We start from the raw sequence: 13,901 nt of genomic DNA, 5'->3' as shown, positions 1-13,901 counted from the left end.
TCTTTTGCTTTACAATTTAGAGCTCAATATCCATTTTTGGTATCAAAACCGGTGAGTAGTGATTTTGTTTATTAATATCAAAACACAGGATACTTAATAATACTTTTTAAAACAGATTTCATAAAAATACTAAAATAAAAAGTACTGGACATGTAATAAATTATAAATAATAAAAAAAAAAGTCCTGCATTTTACTATCCAGCGAACGGTTTTTTACAATTTTCAACAGATTTTTTGTTTGATGAAAAAAGTAAAAGTGCTTTTAGGCTTTTAACAAAAACATTACAAAAAAAAAGAGAAGGAAAAAATATTTATATAAGAAATAGTAAGTAAACTAAATACTGATAAATTTAAAATATTTTTAAAAGTATACTTAAAGTAAAAAAAAACAACAAATAACAAAAAAACTTTAAACTTGAGTAAGGTAAAAGAAGGTAGTAAACTTCGAGAACAACTGAAGACCGCGGGAAAAAAAACAGACATTTTACATTTCGCAACTTTTGAGATATATGGATTTTTAAGTTAAATATACCTTAAAACTAACCTAAATGTAAATTGTAATGTATCAACATATATTTTAGACGGACACCGAAGATATAAATCCCTAGATATTTCAGCTGAAGTTTACACATTTTAGCCAACACCATGAAATATACATGATTTAATATTTCAGGTCATTTCAAATGCAAGTAAAAAATGGATGATTATGAAGTTGTTGCTTAGCAACTGTGTATAGATAATAGCTCAAAACGAAAACAGCTTGCAAACTTTTTTTTTTTTAACGCGATAAATCAAAAAGTTTAATTTAAAATGAAAGTCAAAAATAAAAAAATAATTTTTCTTTTCCTGCGTTTTAACTTTAAGTGCTCCATCGATGTTTTTAATTCGCTGATCAAATTATCTTATGACCCTACGAACACTGTTAATTTTCTTTTGAACTCTTTTTTGTCGTTTAAGTTTTAAGAAAGTAGAAATTTTACAAGTTTAAAACGAAGACGTTCGACACAAAAACGACGAATAATAATGAAGATATAAACCCGAAAAAGAAAATTTCTTTGAACGAGAAACTGAAGAGAAACGATGAAAGGTAAAATTGCTTGAAAGGATAGAATAGTGAAAAGGAGCAAGTTTTTAAGTAAAAAAAATATTTTAATTCTTGGTACTAAAAATGTCTGTTATTTTCTGCATTTAATAGTTCGTACTTTGAACAATATAACGTAGTTTACTAGCATAATATTTTTTTAAATGATTGGTAACAAAACATTTGAATTTTAGATTTTTTTTTTTTTTTAATTCATGTAATTAACTATAAAATAAATAATAATAAAAAAATAACGTGAATAAATATTTTTCATTAAAAGTTCAAAGTATCACAATAAGTATTCATGTAAGGAACAAATTCTGTCGTCGAAATCAACTTTACACAATTAATGTGACATCCTTTTGTTGTTTGTTAATAATTAAAGGTGTTTAAGTAAATCAAGTAACCATATGTAGGAATGATATTTCGGAAAATACTGTGACATTCGAATGATGCATGGTTGTGTAAATATCGTGCAGCAAAAAACCATTCTTATCGGCAAAAAACTAAACAGTATGTTTGGATTTTCCAAACGACCACAGATATCAAATTTTGAAAGGTGGAGACGAATATTACGGTTGGATAAATCGAAGTTTAAACTGAAAAACTCAGATGATAAACGGTGTGAGAAAACCAGTTGTAAAACGATTAAAATAAGTGTACACTTTTGGAACCATGTGAGGAAAAATAAAACATGATCCTACTGATCTGAAAAACTAAAGAACTAAAGTTTCTTTAGTTTTGAAGTGGGTAAAAGTAATATATATAATGCTGCGAAAATTTTTATGGATGGTCGAACCAACAAAAGGGTTTCCTGCGAACGCATGCCGGCAGAATGGACTACAATCCTAAAGGTGACGTTAAATAAGCTTACAATCTTAATTTACTTTAAATGCCTTCAATTAGCGATAAACAAAGGATTATTATTAACATTAGTTTTGTTAAACTTGATTTTATGTTTACACTGAAGTAAAATGTGTGTAAACTGTCGAAGGTAGCTACAGAGTTTTTCCTCAATCTCCATATTCAGGAGATTGAGGAAAAAGTCTGTAGCTACCTTCGAAATGTATTTGAAATTAAAAATGGTTTATTAGCGAGGATTTCAAATTATCCTTTAACAGGGCAACATACACATTATATGTTTGTTTTTCTTTAATTTTCATAAGGTTCTCAATACTCCATGACGAAAAAGCATCCCGTACCAAAATGTTACTACCTCCACGTATGACGTTACTTTATGTAAGTAGTGTCGTCCACTATATGTTAACTGTGTCGTTCACTGTTCATTAATTATGTTGTTCCATGTACATTAAATACGTCATCCACTGTTCATTAAACATGTCGTCCACTGTTCATTTATTATGTCGCCCACTGTATGCTCTTTACTATAATTACTGCAAAACCATTGTTTTAAAACTTGGATAATACGTATCAGTTTTCTAAGAAAAAAAAGAATACTTCCTGTGTTACTTCCAATTAACAGTTTTTTTTAACATAAGTTGATAATGTTATAGTTGTGACTCTTTTTTCTTCTTTCAGTTGCTTTGGTACCCAGTGCCTTTATTCAGACCAACTATATTGTAAAATACTTTTCTAAATAATGACTGACCATCTCATTCGCACGTTTCAAGAGTCATACGAGTCTGGTTTGTTAAAACCAAACGATGTTGATAGCTTAGGTTTATCATTAATGCACAAGATGGCTGCTGATGGAGAACTTACTTGTTTGAAATGGCTCGTACAATTTGGTGGAGATCCGTGTTCACGGTAACATTTATATGTATACATATAAATTTTATTTATACATGTTTTTTGAAAATGTATGCAAATTTTTTTATGTTCAGATCCAGCACTGGGGCTACACCAGCACATTTTGCTGCATGTTTCGGTCATTTGCAAATCTTGCAATACTTGCATGAAGTAAATAAAGATAGTGTTTCACTTAAGGTGAGAAATTACACATCAAATAGTTATATAATCTTAACAGAAAATCTCCTCGGGATTCTGAGAAGGAAAATTGGCTGTAGTACAGTAAAAATAATGACTCATCAAAAATTAAATTTTTGTGCGTCCAAAAGGTGAGCTCAAGCTCATTTTTATTTTAACTTTATTTTAACGCGTTTTTATTCTTTTATTTTATTTTTCAATTAAACTATCAGAAAAAATATCGTATTGTACAAGTTTTTATATTTTCTAACATTACAATATTTTTCAATATTTATCGATTTTCTTGAAGTTGTGCAATTTATCGTAAAAAATTGGACGACGAAATTCAGATAGGGATATCAAAATATTTGTAACTTTTATTTAATTTACTTTGCAACCCTAAACCCTATAAATTAACGAGAATGATTGGACACATACAGTTCAAAATATCAGAAAACTTGTCAAACTAGCTATAAACTAATATTCCTCTCTAGCGTCTGTTTTACGCCTTGACACTTGTCCCATATATCTTTGTAGATGCTCTCTTATGCAATTGTTTTCTAATTTTTGTAACATTGTTTTTTTAGCGAGCTATTTACAGAATAAATTATTTTTATAAAACAATTTTAGAATTAATTGTTTAATTTAATAATTGCTAAAAAAAAAATTAGGAATTAAAAACCATAAATTCCTCTTTTTTTTTACCTGATTTTTACGTTTCAATTGTCTTGATTAGGGTCAATGAGGTCTAGGAATCCATTGAATTCATTTTCACAACTCCGACATGACTGGAGGGTTGATCATTACAATATTTTTGAACATTACAGTATCTTTCCAAGTTTTAAGCTAAAAGCTTAAAACTGGGAAAGATCTAAACCCCTAAAATTATCTCCAGTTAGATTTTCATCTGATTGATTTTAATCTAAGATATTTTACCAATTATAACTTCATTACACTTTTACATTAATAAAAATTTCTTTTTAATTTTCCATTTGAACTCAAAAAAAAAAAAAAAAAATTGGTATTTAGCATCACCAAATAAAAGTCCTTCGCAGAGAAGTAACAGGAGCTGGAGTTGTCATTACAATTTAGCTACCACCATCAACATAACTGTGTATTTAAAAACCTGCAACCATTACAACTACACATAATGTCTATTTCGAGTTAAAGCTTCTCTTCATTAAAAGTTTTTTCTCAAGTCAACTAAAAACTTCGAAGGTGGGGGGTTGTCTTACAATTCTCACAGAATAAAACTCTAGGATAATAATTCTTTAATTGCTGTTATTCTTGACTTATTTAAAATTTTGAACTCGTTTGCTTCAAACCTGCATTAGAAAAAATTAATGCATGAAAACGGTAAAGAAAATACTATTTATATATATAATATTGCTTTACAATGACCTTTTCTTAAAAAATCAAATTTCTAGGTTGATTGTATCTATTAAAAAAAGATATATAATATGATAGCTAATTGTACATTATTTGAAATATTATTTGCCTCTTTTACAAGAAAAATCTGGTGATAATTTAAAGGTGTGCATGATGGTCACCTCAAAGTTCTGAAATTTAATAGAACTGAATTTACCATCATTGAGCTCAATTTCAAATAGAGGTGTTGTTTAACCGTCGATTTTCGTAATAAGCTACAATAACTTTAAATCATTGTTCAATGTTCAAAAGCCTTAACTTAATTTGTAATCTTGTTCCCTTAACTTAATTTGTAATTGACTGAGGAAAACCAAAACAAAAATTTAGCCTTAAAAAACAATTGAGGTTTAAGCTCCAATCACATTTTACATAAAACTATTTTAACCCTTTATGAATTTGGGGAAAATATGATTCTATGTAAATATTTACTGGTAGGCTCGATTTGAAAATATTTTAAAAGCAGGTACTAAATTTTTAGAATTAAACGAATAAATAAATCATTTCAAGTCTAATTTTTAATCTAATTGTTATATTTACAAGAACTAAATATTATTCAACATTTTTAATCAATAATTTCCATTTTTAACTATGTTTTAATCAAAAGGATAAAATCATAACCTGCCTTAAACTTTCTGTCGATAGTGCATATTATTAAAAAAAAATAGTTTTATAGTTTTATAGATTATTACAACCGAGAAAAACAAGGATTTTAACAACTTTACGAGAAAAATTTTCCGCAAATTATGAAACATTATTCCACATAATTTTTTTCTTCATAAACATATATTTTTCTACCAAAATTTTCCTTAGAGTACTCAAAAAAATTAATTTTCTTTTTTCAGGATACTATTCACGTGACACCATTATATATAGCAGGTAGGCCAAAATGAACAAAATTACTGCGTATGTATGCTGTTTGCTCTGGCTCTGATTTTTAATGCTTTTTAGGGTAAATTATATGAGCTATTTTAAACCCAGGTTTAAATTTAATCTCTTTGAGTTCTTTTTGATAACATGAAAATTATCAAACCGGCCTGTAAATTTTATGTTTACGTTGCAAATTGTCTTTGTCATGCTTTGCTTATTGTGTCTTTAGCTCAAGAAGGGCAACTTGACTGTTTAATTTGGTTGATTAAGACTTCATCAACTTCTCCTAACGTGAAAACAATAAATGGAATGACTCCCTCTCATGTAGCATCTCAGGAGGGTAATTTAGAGTGTCTTCGGTATTTGCTTAAAGCAGCTCATGCTGTTCATAGTAAAGACAACGAAGGCAGATCCTTTTTGCACTATGGTAAGTTTTTTGCACTATGGTAAGTTTTTTGCACTATGGTAAGTTTTTTGCACTATGGTAAGTTTTTTGCACTATGGTAAGTTTTTTGCACTATGGTAAGTTTTTTGCACTATGGTAACTTTTTTGCACTATGGTAAGTTTTTTGCACTATGGTAAGTTTTTGTTGTTGTCTAAATTTTTTTGTTTATAAGAATATATGTTAATGTTTTTGAAGTTGTATACTGTTATTTTTAAAAACATAACTTATACTAGCCATAATTTCGGTTAGGGACAAATAATGTCACTCCGAAACAGAAAACTTTGATTAATTGAAAATGATTTTTCAAAATGTCTCTCTTAAATTTGACCATCAGGTTTATTTTGCCGAATAATTTCCTTTAACTTAATTATTCGATAAAAACCCCAAATCAACAAGTTATACTTAATTTTAATGAAAATACTACAAAACACAGGTCATTGCAAATAGTGATATACTAATAAAACGCTAAAAGTTAAACACGATAAAACGCTTGAAGTTAAACACGATAAAACGCTATGAGTTAAACACGATAAAACGCTATAAATTAAACACGATAAAGAATGAACAAGAAAAATCTCAAAGAAAAACTAATTACATAATAGAAGACATAAATTCACATAACTCGCATATAAATCAAAAAAAAAAGTAAAAAAAGAATTTAAAATAAAAAAAGAGCAAATCAAAAGAAAAGTAAATAAAATAAACACAGATATGTACATATACAAAAAAGAATGCGTAAAGAAAAACGAAGAACTACTCTTTGTTTGTTTGTTTTTTATTATTATTTTCCTCTGTTAACTTTTTTTATTTTATTTTTATTTTTTGCTTTTTTTTTTTTTTTGCTTTTTTCTTAAAACTTTTATGTTTATTACGATTTTTTTACCTTTGTAAGAATTTTCCTAAATCATTTAAATCACTTAAAAAACCTGTTCTGAAAATTTTCAGAAAAATCAATTAAATTAAAATACAAAAATGTTTTGACCTTTGATAACAGGTTTTAAAACTTTACAGTTTCTTAAAGAAAAGAACTCTATAGCTTCTTTAAGAAAATTACAAGTCGATAAACGAAGAATAATTTAGCAATAAATGGTTATTAAAGCCGGTAATCGTAGAATAATTAATTTATAAAAACAATGACGGTTGTAATACAATGTTTTACAACACGATACTTTTATTTAAGGGCAGCGTTTGTCATCTTCATATTTAACACTTTATACTGGCCATAAATGTTTTTTATACGCAATTGTTTGCGCTGTTGTGCGGCCCTCATTTTATCAAAAATGATTTAAAATTGCTCTAATAATTGCAGTTGATAGACTTTCAACGTCAATTCGTATAATAAAACATTATATTGAATTGCATAAGCAAATTTAGATATAACATCATTAAGTCACAGTTTTTTTTTTGTTTTTTTGTTTTAAAAAAAAAAACGATACAATCTTCAATTAAACCTGCTTTTATTTATCTAAATATTGGGTTGAACAATATTTAGATAAAACACTTTTAGTAAGAGTATCTTGTAGTATTTTTGTCTGAGTCATTTAAGTTCAGGTTTCTTAGAAATGTAAAGCAAATCACTGTATAAATGTAAAGCAAATCACCGTATAAATGTAAAGCAAATCACCGTATAAAATGTGACTCTAGGATTTTTATTTATAGTTTCAGTAGTTCTTATTTGTTTACCGTGTACTTTGTGTAAAGCTGGGTAGTTCTAAGGGATTTTGCTGCATGTTTTCACTGCCTCTTTCGCTCTCAACAGATAAAAAACTGATGAACTATAAGTTTTTTTTATTGATAAGACAATCTTAAGTCTTAATCTCAATCAAAAAAATTTACTGATTGGATTGGAGGTCATCTTCATTAGTAGTGTAACGCCCACATCATCAGAACATTTTACGGAATAAGTTTGATTTGACCGAAATTTTGTAAATAAGATTTTTGATTCGTTGTGATTAACAGAACACAATGATGTTGAACAGAACACTTGTGTATCGAGTCGATTAAGATTTTTGATTCGTTGTGATTAACAGAACACTTGTGTATCGAGTCAATTAAGATTTTTGATTCGTTGTGATTAACAGAACTCGTTGTGTATCGAGTCGATTAACCAAATTTACGAACATTCTGGATTTAAATTTTTCGATTTTAACAAAATATATTTTCATATGTAGTTATTATAGCAGCTGATTTTGAAAAAGATTTTTCGGTTGGCTCAATCGCATTTTTTAGAATGAAATAAATTGTTTTTTTGGAAAAAAATGGAAGGAAATAACCGATGCGTAAATTGTACTAAAATAATCAGGTCATCAAGTATGTGTAATTTACAGCTATATTTTTTGTTTCATCATGTAGCTGCTGCTGAAGGTCATTCAAAAATTATTCAATGGTTAATTGAACATTGCGGAGTAAACCCAGATGAAAAAGACAAATTGTTCACCACTGCTCTCCACGTTGCAGCTTGGTGCGGACATGATCAAGCAATTCAAACATTAATAAAGTGGTAAGTTATGAAAGAAATTTTATGTTTTTCAAACAACAAAATACGAAATGATAACAAAAGCTTCGCAATTGCAATTATGTCAATAACTGTTTATTACATTTTTGATATTATAATTTTAAAAATTGTTTTTCATTTATATATTTTTGCTGGTGCAAATCTATAGCGGTGCAAGCGTAAACTGCTTTGACCACTCCAATCAGCGACCTTTGGATTACGCAAAAAAACTCGGGAAAGAAAGTAGCGTGGCCATACTTACGAATGTAAGCAAATTTTTTCTTTCTAAGCATCGGCTTTTGGTTTTTTAATTTATAGCGAATAATAGCGAATGATAATCAACTTCTATATCAGTCTTTTAAAATAAATCGACTTTTTCAAATTTTATTAAAATAAAAATTTTAATGTATTTAAGATAGCAAAGCTTTTGATGAGAAAAATTCAGTTTCATAAATAAATTTGTTACTTAAACCTTGTTACAAAAGTAAGTTTAACGGTTTTATTCGGAGTGCAATTTTAAATTATTTTCAATTCAATTCCATTCTAATGAATAATATAGAAGTTTGTTTAAATGAGTTTTCCTCAGGTAATGTCTAAATCTTCTGTTCCTGACCAGAGCATACTTAAAAAGGTTCGTTTTGAAGAATCAAGTCACACTCCTAAAATGATTTCATCTATGAAGTCTAAAGAAAAAACCAAAACATTGATTAACGAAGAAATTATGCTGCAGCTCGACACGTGGTCAAGCGTATTAGCAACGAAGAGCAAAAGAGATAAGCAGCAGTTGTATAAAGGAGCATCCGAAAATCTTGTCAAGAATATTTTTTATGATTTTGACCGTGCTCAATTAGAAGAAGCACTAAAATTACGCAATCATTCAGGAGATTCTTTTGATTCATCTGTGAAACATAATACTACTAAGTCTCAATCGCATAAAAGTAGTTCAAGCATATTATCAATAAGTGAAAGTAAAACATTACCTCCAAATAAATCTTCGAAAAGACACGATAGGCCACAGCTTATACATAAAAGTTTTTATAGTGATAGCAATTTGACATCAAATAACTTTGAGAAAAATTGTTTGCACGATCGATCGATCGCAAAAAAACTGATTGAAAAATCACCACCTCCCAAAAAAAAGAATAAAATATCTAGCATTACACAAGCAGATTTGTTCTCAAACGACATAAAGGGAACAAGTTATGCTCCACAGTCATACTATTTTATAAAACTCCAAAATGAAAGTAACAGTAAAATAAGTCATGATTCGCATGATTCAACCAAATATGTCAGAGAAAGTCAGGCTATGAAAATTAAATCAAGAGATTCACAGGCTGCAAATTTTGGACTGCATGAGTTAAAATTATTACGCAGTAAGAACAGGTTAACAAAAATAAAAAATAACCGAACGGATAACGCGCTGAGTGAATTGAATATAATTCCTGTAAGAGAATCTGGAAAAGCTGAGCTTTTCTCTAGCAATTGTTTATCTACTCAGAAAAAGGTAAATTTTCTTAAAACAACAATTGTACTCTATATAATTACCATACACTGTAAAAAAAAAAAGAGTTTTTTAAATAGCTCTAAAAGGTTTATTACTTTGTCCCGAGGGTGGAACTCTTTAAGGGTTTTTAAGAAAACCCTTTTTTTAAAAACCTTTTTTAATCCGAAAGTGAAAAACTCTTTTTTAACTTGTACTTTCGTTTTTAATTTGAATTACAAATTATAATTTATAATTCAATATTTTTATTCAATAATTTTTCATAACTTAAAAAATATACTCTTTTGCGTATTCTACTTTAAAAATTTTAACTAAATACAATTACAAATATAATTTAATAATATAAATACTATTTATTTTACTTAAAATATCATATTGCTAAGCGATTGTAATTCTATTTTAAACCCTTTCTATCTTTAGCCTTCTTTAATTATGCCTCGATATCAATAAACGACACTCAGTATTTATTGGTTTCTTATGTTTCACTACGGAAAACCCTTTGCTAAAGGGTTTTCTAATAGAATCCCTTTCAAAAAAACCTTTCTTTTAAACATCAAAAAGTTTTCTAATCGTAGAAAAATTTATGCGAGTGTAAAAAAACCTTTTGCGAAACCTTTCTTTTTTACAGTGTATAGCAATTTTAGTATTTTCATTTAAGTTTTATTTTCAATTTAAACAATTTTTTAATCAATTTAGCTCAGCAATTGGTCAAATATTCGTAGTGGATTGACATCACTTTTTACATCTTTGCGATCGAAAAAGGACGGACAGGCAACTATTTTAAAACAATTTTTCGAATTTTTTTTATTCTCAAAAAAAAAAAATTTACATCGATGACTTTAGGTGAAAAAAAATGTTAATTTTGTATCGAAAAAATATTCACTGTTTATAGGGTCAATCATCGGCATCTACTACACGAGCTACGTTTCCTCGAGAAGATATTTTCAGCCGCTTTAGTATTCCAAATAAAGCTTCTAGAATCGAATTCCATGATTTATTTAACTCGTCAACCGTAGGAACTTACACTAATAATAATACATTCGTTGCATGCCATCTTACACCAAAAAATGAAACTCGGCATTTGACGTCGTTACAAATTGGGTACGACACTCCTGATTTATCGAGGTTTAAATCTCGAGCATTAGATACTTCTTTAAAAGGAAAAGGAAAAGTTTTTGAGGATTATATAAAAATTTCTGAAAAAGCGGCTAATGGAGAAAAATTATCAGCAAATGCTTTTATTTGGTAAATAAAGTCATTACATATTTTTTCTCAGTTTACTCAAAATTTATTATTTTCAAAAGAATGGGAGTTATGTTTTACTGAAGGGTAACCGAGCTGTCAGAATTTGTAACTTTTACAAAACAACAGGATTTCCTTTTACCAGTTTGTTTTTCAAAACATCAATTTGAGTTTTAAAAAATGTCATTGCGGGTAATAAGTAGGGTCTTAACATAAGGCTGTTGCCAATTATAGTTAGTAAATATTTTTAGTACAAAGTTCCAAGATATCTTTATCAATTATCTTTTATATACTTGTTTGAAAACATTAAATGTCACTTGTTTGAAAACATTAAATGTCACTTGTTTGAAAACTTTAAATGTCAAATTTGTTTTTTGAAAAATATTTTTATACAATAAAAGAAAAAATGATGAATTTTGTTTTAAGTGAGAAGTTGGGGTTTATTTGTTTAAAACAAAAAAACCCTGCATTTTTTATAAAGATTGCTGAATTACAAAAGTTAAAAACTTTTTTAATTCGGCAATCTTTTGATTAATGCAAAATACTGATATAAAAAAAAATTACTATGATAAAAAAAAATCATATAGATTAAATATTTTTTCTATAAAAGTTTTTAATAGAAATTTTTAGAGAAAGTAAAGAAGCAAAATCTGCTTTGTTGTATGTATGTATGTATGTATGTATGTATGTATGTATGTATGTATGTATGTATGTATGTATGTATGTATGTATGTATGTATGTATGTATGTATGTATGTATGTATGTATGTATGTATGTATGTATGTATGTATGTATGTATGTATGTATGTATGTATGTATGTATGTATGCATGTATGTATGTTTTTTGACTTTTTTCATTGAAGAAAAAAAGAATTCCTGTGAAGTTTTAAACCAATTTCATAATAAGATAATAACTTGCTTCACGAATGGAGGAGTAAACAACTTCCCAGCCGGCACGCAACGTTGTATTAACATTGTATTTACGTTAGATTTTAAGTTAGTACAACGTTGCCGTTTCGGCAAAATGGAAAGGTTTTGTAACGTAAAATTCTGGGTTTTTAAATTGGGTTTTTAAATTCCCTAATCAACTGGTCTCACTTAAACAAGTACGTGATTTTTTAATAAAGATGAATAAGTTGTACTATGCATTGACTGAGCTGAAAAATAAAAAATGTGCGTGCTTATTAAATTTATTTGAAACAATTTAAAAGAAATAATATATAACAATGATTTGTTTAATACTAGAACAATTGCATATTCTGGAACTTTAAATATATTTACTACTTATTTCAGTGAGGTTTCCTTTGTTTGAATTTGAAATGCAGTGCCGGACACCTGTCACTACTTGTAATAAATTTTGTTTTTGTTCTTCATTTTGAGGATTTATATTAAGTCTTGTAAAAAACTCGGTTGTCGCAGATCTGAAATAATTTATTCCTTTTTCTAAGATTTTTGGAATATCATTTTATTTTATATTTATTCTTTTTATTCCTTTTATTTTTGATATTTCGCTCAACCCTCTTCCTTTTTTATCGATGGCACTTTTTTATCGAAAAGCAATGGCTTCCTGACACAAGGACTTTGCCAGAAAATTATATGGTTTTTATCTTTTATTAACGCGGTATAAAATTACGGAATCTTGGTTCTGAAAGAGTGTTTTTAGTAATTGAAATTTGCGTATGTTTTTAGCAATTGAAATTTGTGTGCCTTTGACAATTGTACGAAATAAATATTTACTCGTGAAAAAGCAAATCTTAAAGAGAAGCACACAAATTTCTGTAAGTGCGCAGCTTTCTTCGTTAATTTAAATTCATCACGAAAGATGAATATTTTCAAGCTGAATACGGCTTTTTTCATCAACTACGTTGAATGAATAGCATCTGAATATTGTTAACTGCGATGTTGACGTCCAGGACTGGCTTTTTATTTTAATTTTTATCAGAAAGTTTGAAATTCCTGCATTTACAGCGCCTCACTTTCTCGTGAGCCGAATTTTTTTATACGAAGTTTGTGGAACAGCAGCCTTAATACGTATTTGGTAGAAGGTAATTTTCGCCCCATTATCTATTGAAGATAATTACCAATAAGGTAAAATTTATCCCGTAAGTTGCTTTTTGAAGGCATCTCAAAAACATTTTCACTTGTATTACTTAACTCTTTAAAAATCATCGCTAATATTTTCAACGTGATGTACTTTACTTTTTTGCATCTCAGCAGTTTTAAGTTAAGCATCGGTTTTTTATTTAATAACGAGTAATAACAAATAAAGTACAAATTTTTATACCAATCTTTTAAAACAATATATATACTATGGTACTTAAGATTTCATGCCATGAAATGCAAAGCAAAAATAATAAAACCGTTAAAAAATCACAAAATTAAAGATGACATATGCTCTTACGTCATAAAAAAAAGAAATACATGAGAAGTACATGAGATAGTAATGTTTCAACAAGGAAACTTATTGAAAAAAGAGAACGAAATGGTTTCCAAATGCAGGCATAAAAACAAGTTTCTTCTTTCGAAATTTGACACTGGCGACTCTTTTTCTTTCTTTCTTTCTTTCTTTTTTTCTTTTTTTCTTTCTTTCTTTTTTTCTTTCTTTCTTTCTTTCTAATTTTACAGAAAGAAAGAAAGAACAAAATTGTCAGTTCTTGAGTGCTATTGTAATAAAGTGCTCATATCTTTTTTAGTTATATAATATTAAAGAAAAACTACCTGAGGGATCCAAATAGTTCTTACTTTATGGTAAATTTTTTAACGATAACATAGATTTAAAAAAAAAAAAGTGCCGCTTTGTACGCAATTGTTAAATCGGCATGGAAGAAAATTTTCAATTGGTCGAATTCAAATGTTAAGCGCAGATGTTTAGCACAGCTAGCGCGAGAGACGCCTGTAGCATAAACAACCCCGTA

The 13,901-nt window shown here is 28.2% G+C and overlaps 1 protein-coding gene across 2 annotated transcripts; it reads left to right on the top strand.

The window, feature by feature from the left end:
• The first annotated feature begins 783 nt into the window (after positions 1-783).
• LOC145187070 (uncharacterized) lies at positions 784-11,023 on the top strand. Of its 2 annotated transcripts, XM_090096582.1 has the most exons (11): positions 953-1,087; positions 2,248-2,320; positions 2,621-2,848; positions 2,926-3,028; positions 5,278-5,311; positions 5,532-5,729; positions 8,101-8,248; positions 8,412-8,508; positions 8,829-9,746; positions 10,440-10,514; positions 10,636-11,023. In XM_090096582.1, the coding sequence occupies exons 3-11, from the start codon at positions 2,682-2,684 to the stop codon at positions 10,990-10,992; spliced, it is 2,097 nt and encodes a 698-aa protein (XP_089952708.1). In that variant the 5' UTR covers positions 953-1,087; positions 2,248-2,320; positions 2,621-2,681; the 3' UTR covers positions 10,993-11,023. The 2 variants fall into 2 exon arrangements, with proteins under 2 accessions (XP_089952709.1, XP_089952708.1); XM_090096583.1 differs by lacking the exon at positions 2,248-2,320 and having other exon boundaries at positions 784-1,087.
• Positions 11,024-13,901: the final 2,878 nt, after the last annotated feature.

The sequence above is a fragment of the Hydra viridissima genome, unplaced genomic scaffold (assembly GCF_058129835.1).
Source record: "Hydra viridissima isolate aposymbiotic clone 2 unplaced genomic scaffold, HvirCarnegie_v1 scaffold_8, whole genome shotgun sequence".
Lineage (NCBI taxonomy): Eukaryota > Metazoa > Cnidaria > Hydrozoa > Anthoathecata > Hydridae > Hydra > Hydra viridissima.
This window is presented reverse-complemented; position numbering and strand designations above follow the sequence as displayed.

Excerpts from the sequence above, each read along its gene's own strand:
- LOC145187070 (XM_090096583.1), top strand. The coding sequence starts at position 2,682 with ATGACTGACCATCTCATTCGCACGTTTCAAGAGTCATACGAGTCTGGT. Across the intron at positions 5,312-5,531 it reads GACACCATTATATATAGCAG|CTCAAGAAGGGCAACTTGAC; the intron begins GTAGGCCAAAAT and ends TTGTGTCTTTAG. Across the intron at positions 8,509-8,828 it reads GCGTGGCCATACTTACGAAT|GTAATGTCTAAATCTTCTGT; the intron begins GTAAGCAAATTT and ends AGTTTTCCTCAG.